This window comes from Lynx canadensis, chromosome B2 (assembly GCF_007474595.2).
Source record: "Lynx canadensis isolate LIC74 chromosome B2, mLynCan4.pri.v2, whole genome shotgun sequence".
Classification (NCBI taxonomy): Eukaryota; Metazoa; Chordata; class Mammalia; order Carnivora; family Felidae; genus Lynx; species Lynx canadensis.
Window position 1 is genome coordinate 41,572,522 of NC_044307.1, and position 13,672 is coordinate 41,586,193.

Genomic DNA, 13,672 nt, shown 5'->3' on the forward strand with positions numbered 1-13,672 from the left:
CTGGCAGGAGCTTGACGGCATTAGATAGTACCCTCTCTTGTGGATCTACAGAATGTTTAATGTTCTCTACATCTTGAAGTGAAATGCAGCAGGAAAAGGATATTACTGAGGACTGATCCCACGCCACCACTCATAGACATAAAGTTAGAATTTTAAACATACCTTTTAATTTGGAACTGGGGCTAGGAGGCAGGAAGGGCACTAGGGCAGAGTCTGGGATTAGAACATAACAGAGCAGGGTTAAGTCAAGCGGTTGGGTCAGGGGTGACAGCTGCCTGCTAGAGGAGGGTCAGCCTCAAAGTATCGATCCAGCATGGCCTCCACCTGTCCCTCTTCATAGTCTAACACCTGGAACTTCGAGCCATCTGCCGCTCCCCGGATCATGGCTGAAAGCACTGAGAAGGGTGGAGGAAAGTAATGGTGGCTCCCATCCACACCACCCCCCCTCGGCTCCCCTCCCTGTCCCATTCTGGGGGTAGGCACTGTACCCAGAGCCCCCTCAGGGAAGGAGCTGAGGGCTGGGTCCACAGAAAGCTGGGGTGGAGAAGGGGCCATCCAGGGCTTGAAGTGCTCACCTCGGCCAGATTGTGGACGGAACAGGCACAGAATTCGCTTATTGAGGGCCATGGCCCGGCCCAACTCATAGCCTACCCCCAACGATGGTTGGGTCACTTCTGCCACCACCACTGGGAAGAAAAGAGACTAAGGCTCAATACCCGGGGCTTGTGAGGGAGAAATGACAAGAGTCTGGGTGTGGTGAGAAGAGAACTCTGGGGAGTCCCTTCTAGGTGTGGACGGGATCTAACATCCCAGAGGAGTTTGTGGATAGGAGGTGCGGGGGTGGGGGGAACTGCTCACCATCTGCCTGCTGCAGCCAGGCCAGGTCCCGCTCATGGATGAAACTGTCACCTCCAGCAACCTCTTCCCCTGTGGATGAGGAAAAGCTGGTCAAGGCCAAGCCCCTGCCTGGTCCTCAGCACTCAGTACCTCTCCTATGCCCTTGCCACCCCCACATTCACCCTGCCGTATGCTAGGTGACCAGGGACCCACCTAACACTAAGGTTCCACGAAAAGGAGTGAGGAAATGAAATAACCACAAGAAAGATTCAATCCCATGCTAGGAGGGATGTGTAATTAGGGCCAGATGAGTGACACAGATGAGATTAAGGGAAGGACTATACCTCAGTGTGTGACAGGGATCAGAGATGGAAAGGAGGAGGAATATCCTCCTCCAGTGCGGGATGGAAATGGGCAGTAGCAAGAGACCGCCTGTGCAAAGAAGGATGAACAACTAGGGAGCCTGAGTGGCTCTCGAGGTTTGGTGGGTGCCAGAATCAGCCGAGAGCTCAATATGAGGTCAGGCTGCTTCAGGAGCTCTTCAGAGGAGTGTGAACCGCACCAAACTTTGAGCACCAGTGCTGTAATACAGCGCATGACCAGTAGGAGGTAGTGGAAAGGAAGGTAGGAGAGGCTCTGACTGGGATCAGTATCTCATTTCCAGCTTGATTAAACGTTACCTCCGGAATCAGAGCAGAATCACTGGAGAGTCCGTTAAAAATGAATTCTAAGCCTTCAACCCAGACTGTGCTATGTGAATCTGCATTTTAAACAAGTTCCCTCAGACTTCCTTTGAGCACACTGAAGTTCCGGAACCAGTAGGTGGGCGTGGACGGGACTAGCGGTGAAACCAAACGAACCTTACGCTTCTGGGTCCTGCACTTGCACAAGCCCTTCCTAACGCCCTAGCAATTTTGTGATTTCACCTTTTTAAAGAGGGCTCCCAGAATTGCATTAGATATTACAAATCCTGGATCCGCTCCTCGGTCGGGCGAGGGGAAAAAAAAGGTTTTCTGAGCAGAAGTTACGAGAGTTTTGGCGCGATTTTCAAAGTAGAAAACTCGCCGAGATTCCAGACCAAATCTGATCAAAGCAATATTTTTGAAAGACCCAGCAGCCAGGAAGTAGCCTGATGAGAGTACGTGAGAGAAGGTGGTGGCAAGAATTGGGGTCCTTCGGGCCCAAGACAGGGCGGATATCTTGACCGCAAAGGGGGATAAGCTTGATCTTAGGTAGGGGAGCAGATGCCAGCGGGAAGCTGGGAACTGAAGCAGCCCCTTTCACTCCCATTCTGCTCCTCCCTGCTCAGTCCCTGGAAGAGGTGAAGTTCTCCAGGAAAGAATCGAGGTCAAGATAACAAATGAATGCGGAGACTGAGCTCCCACCCGCAAGTTCACCGGACCCACGCGGTCCGAACCTCGGCTCCCCTTCCCCGCTGGGCAGGAGGGAGGGCTCCGGGCCGTAGGGACGCGCGGCCGGCCGGTGGTCCGATGGCCGCCGCCGAGCGGAGTGCAATCTCGGTAGCGGGGCGGGACCGGCCCGCTCCCCCGCCGCCCGCGCCCCGGGCCCGGCCGCGCGCGCCCCGCCGCTCGCCTCACCGCGCGCGCTCAGCTCCTTGGCCGCCACGTGCTCCGTGAGCACCGCCCCGAAGCGCCGCAGCCGAGACACGATCCGTTCGTACAGCGCCCAGTCCTCGCGTCCGCCACGGATGCTCCCGCAGAAGTACAGGGCCTGGCGGCCCCCCTGGCCCGGCTCTCCGCATTCCCGCGCTCCGGCCTCCGCCGCCGCCATCCTCGCCGCCGCCGCCGTCTCTCCGTTTCCCGCGCCAGGGGGCGCCCGCTCGCGGCCACGTGACTCGGCCGGCCCTCCCTGGGTCCGGGGAGGCCCCTCCTGCGACTGGCGGCGGGCTGGGAGCGTGGCCTTAGCCTCCAGACGCTGAGGACAGCACGGGCCAGGGGCGGAAACCCACCGCCCCGACTTCGTCACTGCAGCTTGCCTCCCACCCCCACCCGGTCCTGTTGGCCTTGGCCTTCCTCATCTCAGCTAGACGCAAGTGCATCATTCCCTGGTGATTCTTACCTCGGGACCCCATCTCCTACTACTACCACTCCCTTTTTTCTGCAGCCACGCTGGCTTTCCTGGCTGTTCTTCAAGTATGCTGGCCATGCCCTTGCCTCAGAGCCTTTGCATTTGCTGTTCCCTGGAACTCTTTTTCTCCCAGGTAGTTCCCTGGAGCGTTCCCTCAGCTCTTCCAAGTCTGTTCACGGGTCACCTTCCCTGACCACCCTATTCAACACGGCAGGCTCCTATTCCCAGAACTCCCCATCGCCCTTCCCTGCCTTACCTTTTCTCCTCAAACTCATGAACTGTGTCATCATGATCTGAGCCGAAATCGAGTTAGAGGCTTAATGACGGAGCCACCCAGGCACCCTTGTTGTATGTCTTTCTATGCCCAGTAGAATATAAGTCCCCAGGAGGGCAGGAACTTTTACAGTTTTGTTTACTGCTATATCCCTGGGTTCTAGAACTGTACTTGGCACATAGGAACGATTTACCAAATATTTGTTAATGCATGAGTGGATTCAAATGAGAAGTTATATTTGCAGCACGTTGTAATCTGCTCCGCCCTGTAGTAGGCTGACAGAAGCAGGAGCTCCAGGGAGGCTGGCAAACACACCATTATTCACTGGTGGTAACAATGGTCTCCCCCTCATTTTACTATGAAAATAACACAAATATAGGACCAAAAAATCAAACGGAACAAGAGAGTACCTGGTGGAAAGTGAGTCCTGAGACCCCAGTCCCATTCCCTAGAGAAAAGCACTGTCATGCTTCCTTCTGAATTCTTCCTGAATGATAACTGTAAAATACCTAGGTATGGGTTACAGAGCTGACATAATTTTTAAAAATGCAAAAGACGCAAGGGTGCCTGGCTGGCTCAGTTGGAAGAACGTGTGACTCTTGACCTCGGGGTTGTGAGTTCAAGCCCCACATTGGGTGTAGAGATTACTTAAATAAATAAATAACCAAACAAGAAATGCAGGGGCGCCTGGGTGGCTCAGTCCGTTAAGCATCCAACTCTTGATGTTGGCTCAGGTCACCATCTCAGGGTTGATGAGATTCTCTCTTGGGATGCTCTCTCTCCCTTTCTCTCTGTGTCTCCCCCACTTGCGTGCATGCACATGCACTCTCTGTCTCAAGATAAGTGAATAAATAAACACTTTTTAAAAAAAATGCAAAGACACAAAGAGAAGGCAAAGAGATTTTAGTATATCTCTGTCCTCCGTGGGCACGGCCACAGATAGCTGGACCGTGGGGCAAACATGTATGTGGAGCCATGCATTAGTGCCCCAGGCTCTCTCATACACATTCACATACACCTTTAGGAAAGAAGCTTCATGTGCCAGCTCTCTGCTGTCAGTTCAGAGCCAGCTTTGGATCCTGTCGCCCTCTCTCTCTGCCCCTCCCCAACTTGCACGTGCACGTGTGTGTGTGCTCTCTCTCTCTCTCAAAAATAAACATTAAAAAAAAAGGAAGCTTCATGTGCCAGATAACTTGATGGGCAATCTCCTTTCCCCTCCTGATTCTTGCCACACTTTCCCATAGGAGAGGGACCCACGTACACACGTACACACAGAGCATCCTGTCTCTGCCTCTGTGTCTTAAAGAAAATAAACCAGCCTCTCTCTCCTTAGGGTCACACCTGTGATGTGGCTGCCATTCCCCGTTCGACCTCAGGCTGAAGGCGAAAGAGTAGAAGGAATATTTTGTGTTTCTCCAAATGGTAAAACAAAGCCCTGAAATTTGTTCTATATCCACTGTCAGATGGGTGAGGACGCAGACCCAGCTGTGGCTTGCAGCTCAGACCCTCCAGTTCAGTGCAGGGAGGCCTGAGGTGGAGGGATGGGGCACTAAGTGGTGGATGGGGGGCTGGGGGAGGGGGGCACTCTAGTGAGACAGCCCAATGGAGGACAGTATCTCACCACATGACAGGAGGCCAGAATCAAGTCCTAATTCAGTTTCTGGCGAGCTCTGTGACCTTGAGCACGTCCCTTAAGCCCTCTGAGCTTCAGTTTCCTCATCTCTAAGTAGGAAACGTTATGCTGCCTTCACTTATGCATTTTGAGTATGATGCAATTCCCCTGAAGTATGTGAGAGCACTTTATTATTTTTTTAAATTATTATTATTATTATTATTTTTAACGTTTATTTATTTTTGAGACAGAGACAGAGCATGAACAGGGGAGGGGCAGAGAGAGAGGGAGACACAGAATCTGAAACAGGCTCCAGGCTCTGAGCTGTCAGCACAGAGCCTGACGCGGGGCTCGAACTCACGGACCGCGAGATCATGACCTGAGCCGAAGTCGGCAGCTCAACCGACCAAGCCACCCAGGCGCCCCTGAGAGCACTTTACAAAACACAAATGCTCTACAAATCTAAGTCATTGTTCAGTTCAACAAAACTGTTTCCATTACAGACAATGTCAAACTTATATCCTAGTAGAGAGAAGAGTGGAAGAGTATATAGTGCATAATTCCATTTAAATGATCTGCGTGCTGTCTCTCTAAATAGGGTTTTTCTGGACATGTCATTTACACGGACTCATTTAATAATTTTCACAAAGGATTACTAAATTGTACACTTATAATCGATAGAATGTATTGATGTGTAAATTATACTTCATAAAGCTGTCTTTTAAAAGCAAAACTAGGGGCGCCTGGGTGGCTGAGTTGGTTAAGCATCCGACTCTTGATTTAGGCTCAGATCATGATCCCACGTTCATGGGATTGGGCTCCACATTGGGCTCCATGCTGAGCATGGAGCCTGCTCAAGATTCTCTCCCTCCCTACTGCCATCACTCATGCTTTCTTTCTAAAAAAAATAAGTAAAACTAGGGGTACCTAGGTGGCTCAGTGGGTTGAACGTCCGACTTTGGCTTAGGTCATGATCTGGCAGTCAATGAGTTCGAGCCCTGTGTTAGGCTCTGTGCTGAGCGCTCAGAGCCTGAAGCCTGCTTTGGATTCTGTGTCTCCCTCTCTCTCTGCCCCTCCCCCACTCATGCTCTGTCTGTCTCAAAAAAAATAAATGTTAAAAAAATTTTTAAATAAAAAAGGTAAGTAAAACTTAAAAAATAATAAATAGGGGCACTTGGGTGGCTCAGTCGGTTAAATGTCCAGGTTCAGCTCAGTTCATGATCTTGTGGTTCGGGGTTCAAGCCCTGCGTTGGGCTCACTGCTGTCAGCACAGAGCCTGCTTGGGATCCTGTCTCCCTCTCTCTCTGCCCCTCCCCAGCTCCAGCTTTCTCTCCGTCTCAAAAATAAATGAAAACATTAAAAAATTTTTTAATAAATAAATAAAAAGCAAAGCTAAAGTATGGGAAATAAGATATAATATAATGAGACTCAGCAATTATCGATTTGTGGCCAATCTGGTTTTATCTATATATGCCCATGTCCAATTTCCTTGCTCTACTGTTTTGCTGCAAATTCAAGCTTACATTATTTTGGTTGTAAATATATTAATATGTGCTTCTAAAAGATACTCTTTTTTAAAAACATATAACCAAAATATCATTATCCCAGCTAAAATATTTGAGAAGATTTTTTAAAGTCATCAAATATTCTACCACTGTTCAAATCTCCAATTGTCTTAAAAATGTTATAAATGTTTGTGTACAGTTTGTTTAAAAGCAGAAGCCACATAAAATCCACATGTTGTGATTGGTTGATAGGTCTTTTAAGACAATTTTAACCAATATGTTGCCCCTCCATATCGTCGCCTCCCAGCCCCCTCATTTGTCCTGCAGTTTCCTACAGTCTGGACCTTACTGATTATATCCCTGTGGTGTCATTTAAAGTGTTCCTCTGTCCTATAAATTGGAGTTGGATGTGGAAGCTTGATCAGATTCATAATTTTGGGCAAGACTATTTCACAGGTGTACTCCCATCGTGGAGCACATAGCGTCTGGATGTCCCTCTTTTGATGTTAGCAGCCAAGGATGCTCAATGCCCTGATTCATCCCTTCATTCATTCATTCATTCATTCCTGGGACATACCAATAAAAATTTTTTATTATAAGATAAAATCCACCTGCAGCAAACTACCTTAAAGCAAATTAATTATTATAAAACAAACACTCTCGTAACCACCATTCACATCAAGAAATAGATCTTTAGCCTCCCAGAAGTTTCCATGTGTCCTATCCCAGTGACAGTCTCTTTATTCCCTCCAAAAGTAGCCACTGCCCTTACTTTTTATAGTAAGGACCAAAAAAGGGCATAAGTAAACTTCCTTATGCTTCTTTATGGTTTTATCACCCAAACGTGCATCCCTAGTCCTATGGTTTAAATGGACTCATTTTTTATATGTTTTTAAAGTCTCTTTTAATCTACAGCTTTGAAGATACATTTTTTTTTTTTTTTTGAGGTATTTGTTTTGTGTGAGACACTCAGTGGGCACTCAAGGAACTACAAAAAAAGGAGTACAGTCTGAAACTTTAGACTCTGGTCTGGGGAAGGGCCAGCCTTGGCTCAAGAATAGACGTCAACTAGGGGCCTCTGGGTGGCTCAGGCAGTTAAGTGTCTGACTTTGGCTCAGGCCAGGATCTCACAGTTCATGAGTCTGAGCCCCACGTCAGGCTCTGTGCTGACAGCTCAGAGCCTGGAGACTGCTTCGGATTCTGTCTCTCTCTCTCTGTCTCTGCCCTTCTCCTGCTCATGATCTGTCCCTCAAAAATAAACGTTAAAAAAAATTTCTTTTTAAATAATGAAAAAAAAAGAATAGAGGTCAGCTTAATGCCAAGCAGCAATGTGCAAAGGGTTGAACAGTTCCAGGAAAGCAGAGATCAAGCACATGGAATGTACTTTCCAATGTATCCTCCCACTTCTGCTGGTTAACACCCAGATCAAACAAACACCTGCTTCCCACCAAGAAGGAATAGCAGGGACCAGATTTACCCTCCCATTGTTCATTTTGTGCTCATTTTTTTTTTAATGTTTATTTATTTCTGAGACAGAGAGAGACAGATCATGTGGGGGGGAGGGGCATAGAGAGAGGGAGACACAGAATCTGAAAGCAGGCTCCAGGCTCCGAGGCTCCTAGGCTCCTAGGCTCCCAGCACAGAGCCCAACGCAGGGCTCAAACTCACAAACCGTGAGATCATGACCTGAGCCAAAGTCGGTCGCTTAACTGACTGAGCCATCCAGGCGCCCACCCCATCATTTGTTTGTTTTTCAAATGTGATGTTCCTTTCTCAGATACGTTGTAGAGAAAGCAGGGTTGAGGATCTCTCTCTATATATAGTGTGTATATATATATATATATATATATATATATATATTACTATATATATATACTATCCGCTTTTAGCGGAGCTTGAACTCACGAACCATGAGGTCATGACCTGAAACGAAACCAAGAGTCAAACGCTTAATTGACTGAACCACCCAGGCATCCCTCTTTTTTTTTTTTTTTTTTTTTTAATGCAAAGTCTCCACCCAACATGGGGCTTGAACTCAAGACCCTGAGATTAAGATTTGCGTGCTCTACCCTGTGTCAGGCTCTGTGCTGACAGCTCAGAGCCTGGAGCCTGCTTTAGATTCTGTCTCCCTCTCTCTCTGCCCCTCCCCTGTTTGCAGTCTGTTTCTCTCAAAATTAAATAAACATTAAAAAATAATTAAAAAAAAAAAAAGATTTGCATGCTCTACTGACTGAGCCAACCAGGTGCCCCCTGGAGTCTTCCTCACCATCTCAATTGCTAGGATGTTTTCTTGCTAGTGGCATCACTTATGATGGGAATTTTGTGCAAGGAGGGAATACCTAGACTCATACTCCACTCTTCTGTGTTAGGCATCCGTAGAGGCCAAAACAGGGAGTTCAGCCTTAGTGCTCAATTTTAGATTTTTTTTTTTTGTGAATAATTATTAATTTAAAATTTTATTACAAAATATTTCAAGTATGAGTGAAGTTTGGAGAATGGTATATCAAATATCCTAGTATCCACTACTCAGGTTTTTCAAATCTTAAAATTTTTTTATATCTATTTCAGATCTATGTATTATATATATTATAATATCTATTATAAATATTATCTGTTACGTATAGAATAGATATGTATGTATATAAAATCTAGGTACAATAGATATTTACATATATAACAGATAATATATCTAAAATAGATAGATAATGGATAATAGATAATATATTACCTGCATATAATCGTCTATACACATGTACACTAGATCAAACTTGTTGGTTATATTTTTATTTTTCATTATTTTTCTTTTTTAATTGTTTATTTATTTTTGAGAGAAAGAGAGACAGAGACTGAGAGAGATAGAGTGCCAGTGGAGGAGGAGCAGAGAAACAGGAAGACACAGAATCTGAAGCAGGCTCCAGGCTCTGAGCCGTCAGCACAGAGCCTGATGTGGGCTCAAACTCATGAGCCACAAGATCATGACCTGAGCCAAAGCTGGACGCTTAACTTACTGAGCCACCCAGGTGCCCCTATATTTTTATTTTTCAAATATTCTATAGCTTTACTTTTTTTTTTTTTTTTGGCCCATTTGATTTATCAATTACTGAGGTAATTTTGTTAAAATATCCCTTTGACAGTCGATTTAAATTTTTTTCCATGTAATTTTACCTATTTTTACTCTGTTTTCTGAAACTATTATTAGGTGAGTACAAGTTTAGACTTTTTATATGTTCTTGGTGGTATACTTTTTGTCCTCATGATGTGACCCACTTTTTTCCTGATGAATCCTTTGGACTTGCATATTTTTACATCTTCACTTTTAACCTTTTTTTAATCCAATGTGTCTCTATTAAGCAGTTTATATTTGCATTTTTTTTTTTTAATTTTTTTTTTCCACGTTTATTTATTTTTGGGACAGAGAGAGACAGAGCATGAACGGGGGAGGGGCAGAGAGAGAGGGAGACACAGAATCGGAAACAGGCTCCAGGCTCTGAGCCATCAGCCCAGAGCCCGACGCGGGGCTCGAACTCCCGGACCGCGAGATCGTGACCTGGCCGAAGTCGGACGCTTAACCGACTGCGCCACCCAGGCGCCCCTATATTTGCATTTTTAAGAAACCGGTGCTCTATTAATCAATGAATTTCTTCCATTTATATTTATTGTGATTAGTATTTGGATTTTTTCCTCTTATCCTCTTTTGTGCTTTATATTTACCATGCTTTTCCTTGCTCCTTTTGTTGTATGTCATGCTTTCTTTTCTGTGATTAAAAAAATTTTTTGTCACTGCATTAGTTTTAGATGTACAACATAGTGACCTGATGTGTATATATATATATATATATATACTGTGAAACGTTCACCACAATAGGGTTAGTTAACATTCATTACCACACACAGTTATAAATGCTTTTTCTTGTGATGAGAACTTTTATGATGTACTCTCTTAGCAACCCTCAAATATACAATGCAGTATTATTAACTGTAGTCACCATGCTGTACCTTACCTACCCAGGACTTATTTGTCTTATAACTGGAAGTTTATATCTTTTGATCACTTTCTTCCACTTTACTCAATGTTCCACCTCCCCTGACTCTGGTAACCACCAATTTGTTCTCTGTATCTATGAATTTGTTTTTGTTGTTGGTTCAAGATGGATCATAGCCATTCTAACAAGCATAAGGTGACGTATCATTGTGTTTGGATTTTTTAAAAAAGTAACCTGTACACCCAACATGGGGCTTGAACCTACGACCCTGAGATCAAGAGTTGTACGCTCTACTGACTGAGCCAGCCAGGCATCACAAAGATTTTATTTTTAAGTAATTTCTACACCCAATGTGTATTTTTAAGTAATTTCTACACCCAACTTATAACCCTGATATCAAGAATTGCATGCTTCACCAACTGAGCCAGCCAGGCACCCCTATCGTTGTGGTTTTGATTTGCATTTCCCTAATGATTAGTGATGTTAAGCACATTTTCATGTTCCTGTTGGCCATTTGTATGCCTTCTTTTGAAAAGTATCTATTCAGGCCCTTTGGCCATTTTTAATTAGATCATTTTTTGTGCTATTGAGTTTTGTGAATTCTTTATATATTTTGGATATTAACCCTTTATCAGATATATTGTTTGTAAATATTTTGTCCCATTCTGTATGTTGTCTTTTCATTTTTCTGACTTTTTTTTGGGGGGGGGAGTGGGTTTTGTTTTTGTTTTTGTTTTTGTTTTTGTTTTCTTGCCATGCAGAAGCTTTTTAGTTTGACGTAGTCCCACTTGTCTATTTATTTTTGTTGTTGCTTATACTTTAGGTGTCATATTAAGAAAAGCCCAGTGCCAATACCCATGCAAAATAGCTTTTTCCCTATGTTTTCTTCTAGGAGTTATATGGTTTCAGGTCTTACATTTAAGTCTTTAATCCAATTCGAGTTAATTTTTTGTGAGTGGTATAAAATAGGTGTTTAGTTTCATTCTTTTTTTAAAGTTTATTTATTTATTTTTGAGAGAGAAAGAGAGAGAGAACATGCACACACACGGGGGAGGGGCAGACAGAGAGAGGGAGACAGAGAATCCCAAGCAGGTTCCCAGCTGTCTGCACAGAGCCCGAAGTAGGGCTCAAACCCATGAACCATGAGATCGTGACCTAAGCTGAAATCAAGAGTCAGATACTTAACCGACTGAGCCACCCAGGAGCCCCTCATTTCATTCTTTCACATGTGAATATCAGTTTTCCCAGCACTGTTTATTGGAGAGATTGTCTTGTCCAAAAACAATTTTTTTTTAATTGAAGGATAGTTGACACACAATGTTTCAGGTGTACCACATAGTAGCTTGACAAGTCTAGACATATATTCACCACAAGTGTAGCTCCCATCTGACACCATACAACACTATTACAGTACCATTGACTATGTTCCTCATGACTTATTCCATAACTAGAAGCCTGTATCTCCCACTTCCTGTCACCCATTTTGTCCATTCTCCCACCACCTCCCCCCCGGACACCATGTTTGTTCTCTATATTTAGGAGTCTGTGTCTCTTTTGTTGTTATTGCTTTTTGTTTGTTTTAGATTCCACATGTAAGTGAAATCATAGTGTCTTTCTCTGTCTGACATATTCTACTTAGCGTGATGTCCTCTGTGTCCATCCATGTTGTCACAAATGGCAAGATCTTATTCTTTTTTATGGCTGAGTAATATTCCACCGTCTACATATATCACATCTTCTTTATCCATTCATGTATCGATGAGCATTTAGGTCGCTTCCATATAATGGCTATTGTAAATAATGCTGCAGTGAACTAAGGGGTGCACATATCTTTTTAAAGTAGTGTTTGCAGGGGTGCCTGTGTGGCTCAGTTAAATGTCTGACTTAGGCTCAGGTCATGAGCTCACGGTTCATGAGTTCAAGCCCTGCGTCAGGCTCTGTGCTAACAGCTCAGAGCCTGGAGCCCGCTTCGGATTCCGTGTCTCCCTCTCTCTTTGCCCCTCCCCTGCTCACGCTCTGTCTCTCCCTCTCAAAAATAAATAAACATTAAATAAATAAATAAAATAGTGTTTTCATTTTTCAGTTTCTTCAGATAAATACCCAGAAATGGAGTTACTGGATCATGTGGTACTTCTATTTTTTTTTTTATGATTTTTTTCCCCAAGTTTTTATTTAATTCCAGTCAGTTAACATACAATGTAATATTAGTTTCAGGTGTAAAATTTAGTGATTCAACACTTGCATACAACACCCGGTGCTCATCACAAGTGCCCTCCTTAATCCTCATCATCTATTTCACACAACCCTCCACCTCCTTCCCCCCTGGTAACCATCAGTTTGTTCCCTACAGTTAAGAGTCTGTTTTTTGATTTTCCTCTCTTTGTCACCCCACCTATGTTCCTTTGTTTTGTTACTTAAATTATGCATATGAGGGAAATCAGATGGTATTTGTCTTTCTCTGACTGACTTATTTCACTTAGCATAATACTCTAGCTCCATCCACATTGTTGCAAATGGCAAGATTTCATTCTTTTTAACAATTTTATTTTAAAAGTTTATTTATTTTGATTTTTTTTTCAACGTTTTTATTTATCTTTGGGACAGAGAGAGACAGAGCATGAACAGGGGAGGGGCAGAGAGAGAGGGAGACACAGAATCGGAAACAGGCTCCAGGCTCCGAGCCATCAGCCCAGAGCCTGACGCGGGGCTCGAACTCACGGACCACGAGATCGTGACCTGGCTGAAGTTGGACGCTTAACCGACTGTGCCACCCAGGCGCCCCTAAAAGTTTATTTATTTTGAGAGAGAGAGTGTGCAAACAGGAGCAGGAGAGGGGGAGGGGGAGAGAGAGAGAGAGAGAGAGAGAGAGAATCCCAAGCAGGCTCCACACAGCACAACATGGGGCTCAAACCTCCTGATCATGAGATCATGACCTGAGCCAAATCAAGAGTCAAATGCTTAACCGACTGAGCCACCCAGGCACCCCTAAAATTTTTAAAGTTTGTTTATTTATTTTGAAAGAGAGACAGACAGACAGAGAGGGAGAGACAGAGAATCCCAAGTAGGTTCCGCACTGTCAGCGCAGAGCCCGATGTGGGGCTTGAACTCGTGAACCATGAGACCATGACCTGAGATGAAGTCGGAGGCTTAACCAACTGCCATCCAGGTGCCCCTAAAGATTTTAAAGTAATGTCTACACCCACATGGGGCTTGAACTCACAACCCTGAGATCCAGAGTCGCATATTCTACCGACTGATCATCCAGGTGCCCCTGTTTTTAGTTTTTTGAGGAACCTCCCTACTGTTTTCCACCGTGACTGCACCCATTTACACTCCCACTAACAATGCATGAGCGTTCCCTTTTGTCCACATC

The 13,672-nt window shown here is 44.7% G+C and overlaps 1 protein-coding gene across 1 annotated transcript; it reads right to left on the reverse strand.

Annotated features, from left to right (window-relative positions):
• Positions 1-139: 139 nt before the first annotated feature.
• DNPH1 (2'-deoxynucleoside 5'-phosphate N-hydrolase 1) lies at positions 140-2,641 on the reverse strand. The gene is made up of 4 exons (XM_030315563.1): positions 2,436-2,641; positions 859-927; positions 576-686; positions 140-395 (listed from the first exon to the last, which is right to left on the reverse strand). Exons 1-4 carry the CDS (start codon positions 2,626-2,628, stop codon positions 259-261), a joined length of 510 nt encoding a protein of 169 aa, XP_030171423.1. The 5' UTR covers positions 2,629-2,641; the 3' UTR covers positions 140-258.
• Positions 2,642-13,672: the final 11,031 nt, after the last annotated feature.

Coding starts and splice junctions, on each gene's coding strand:
- DNPH1 (XM_030315563.1), bottom strand. CDS start 2,628: ATGGCGGCGGCGGAGGCCGGAGCGCGGGAATGCGGAGAGCCGGGCCAG. Junction 928..2,435: donor CAAGGAGCTGAGCGCGCGCG/GTGAGGCGAGCG, acceptor CCTCATCCACAG/GGGAAGAGGTTGCTGGAGGT. Junction 396..575: donor CCGTCCACAATCTGGCCGAG/GTGAGCACTTCA, acceptor CACCCTTCTCAG/TGCTTTCAGCCATGATCCGG.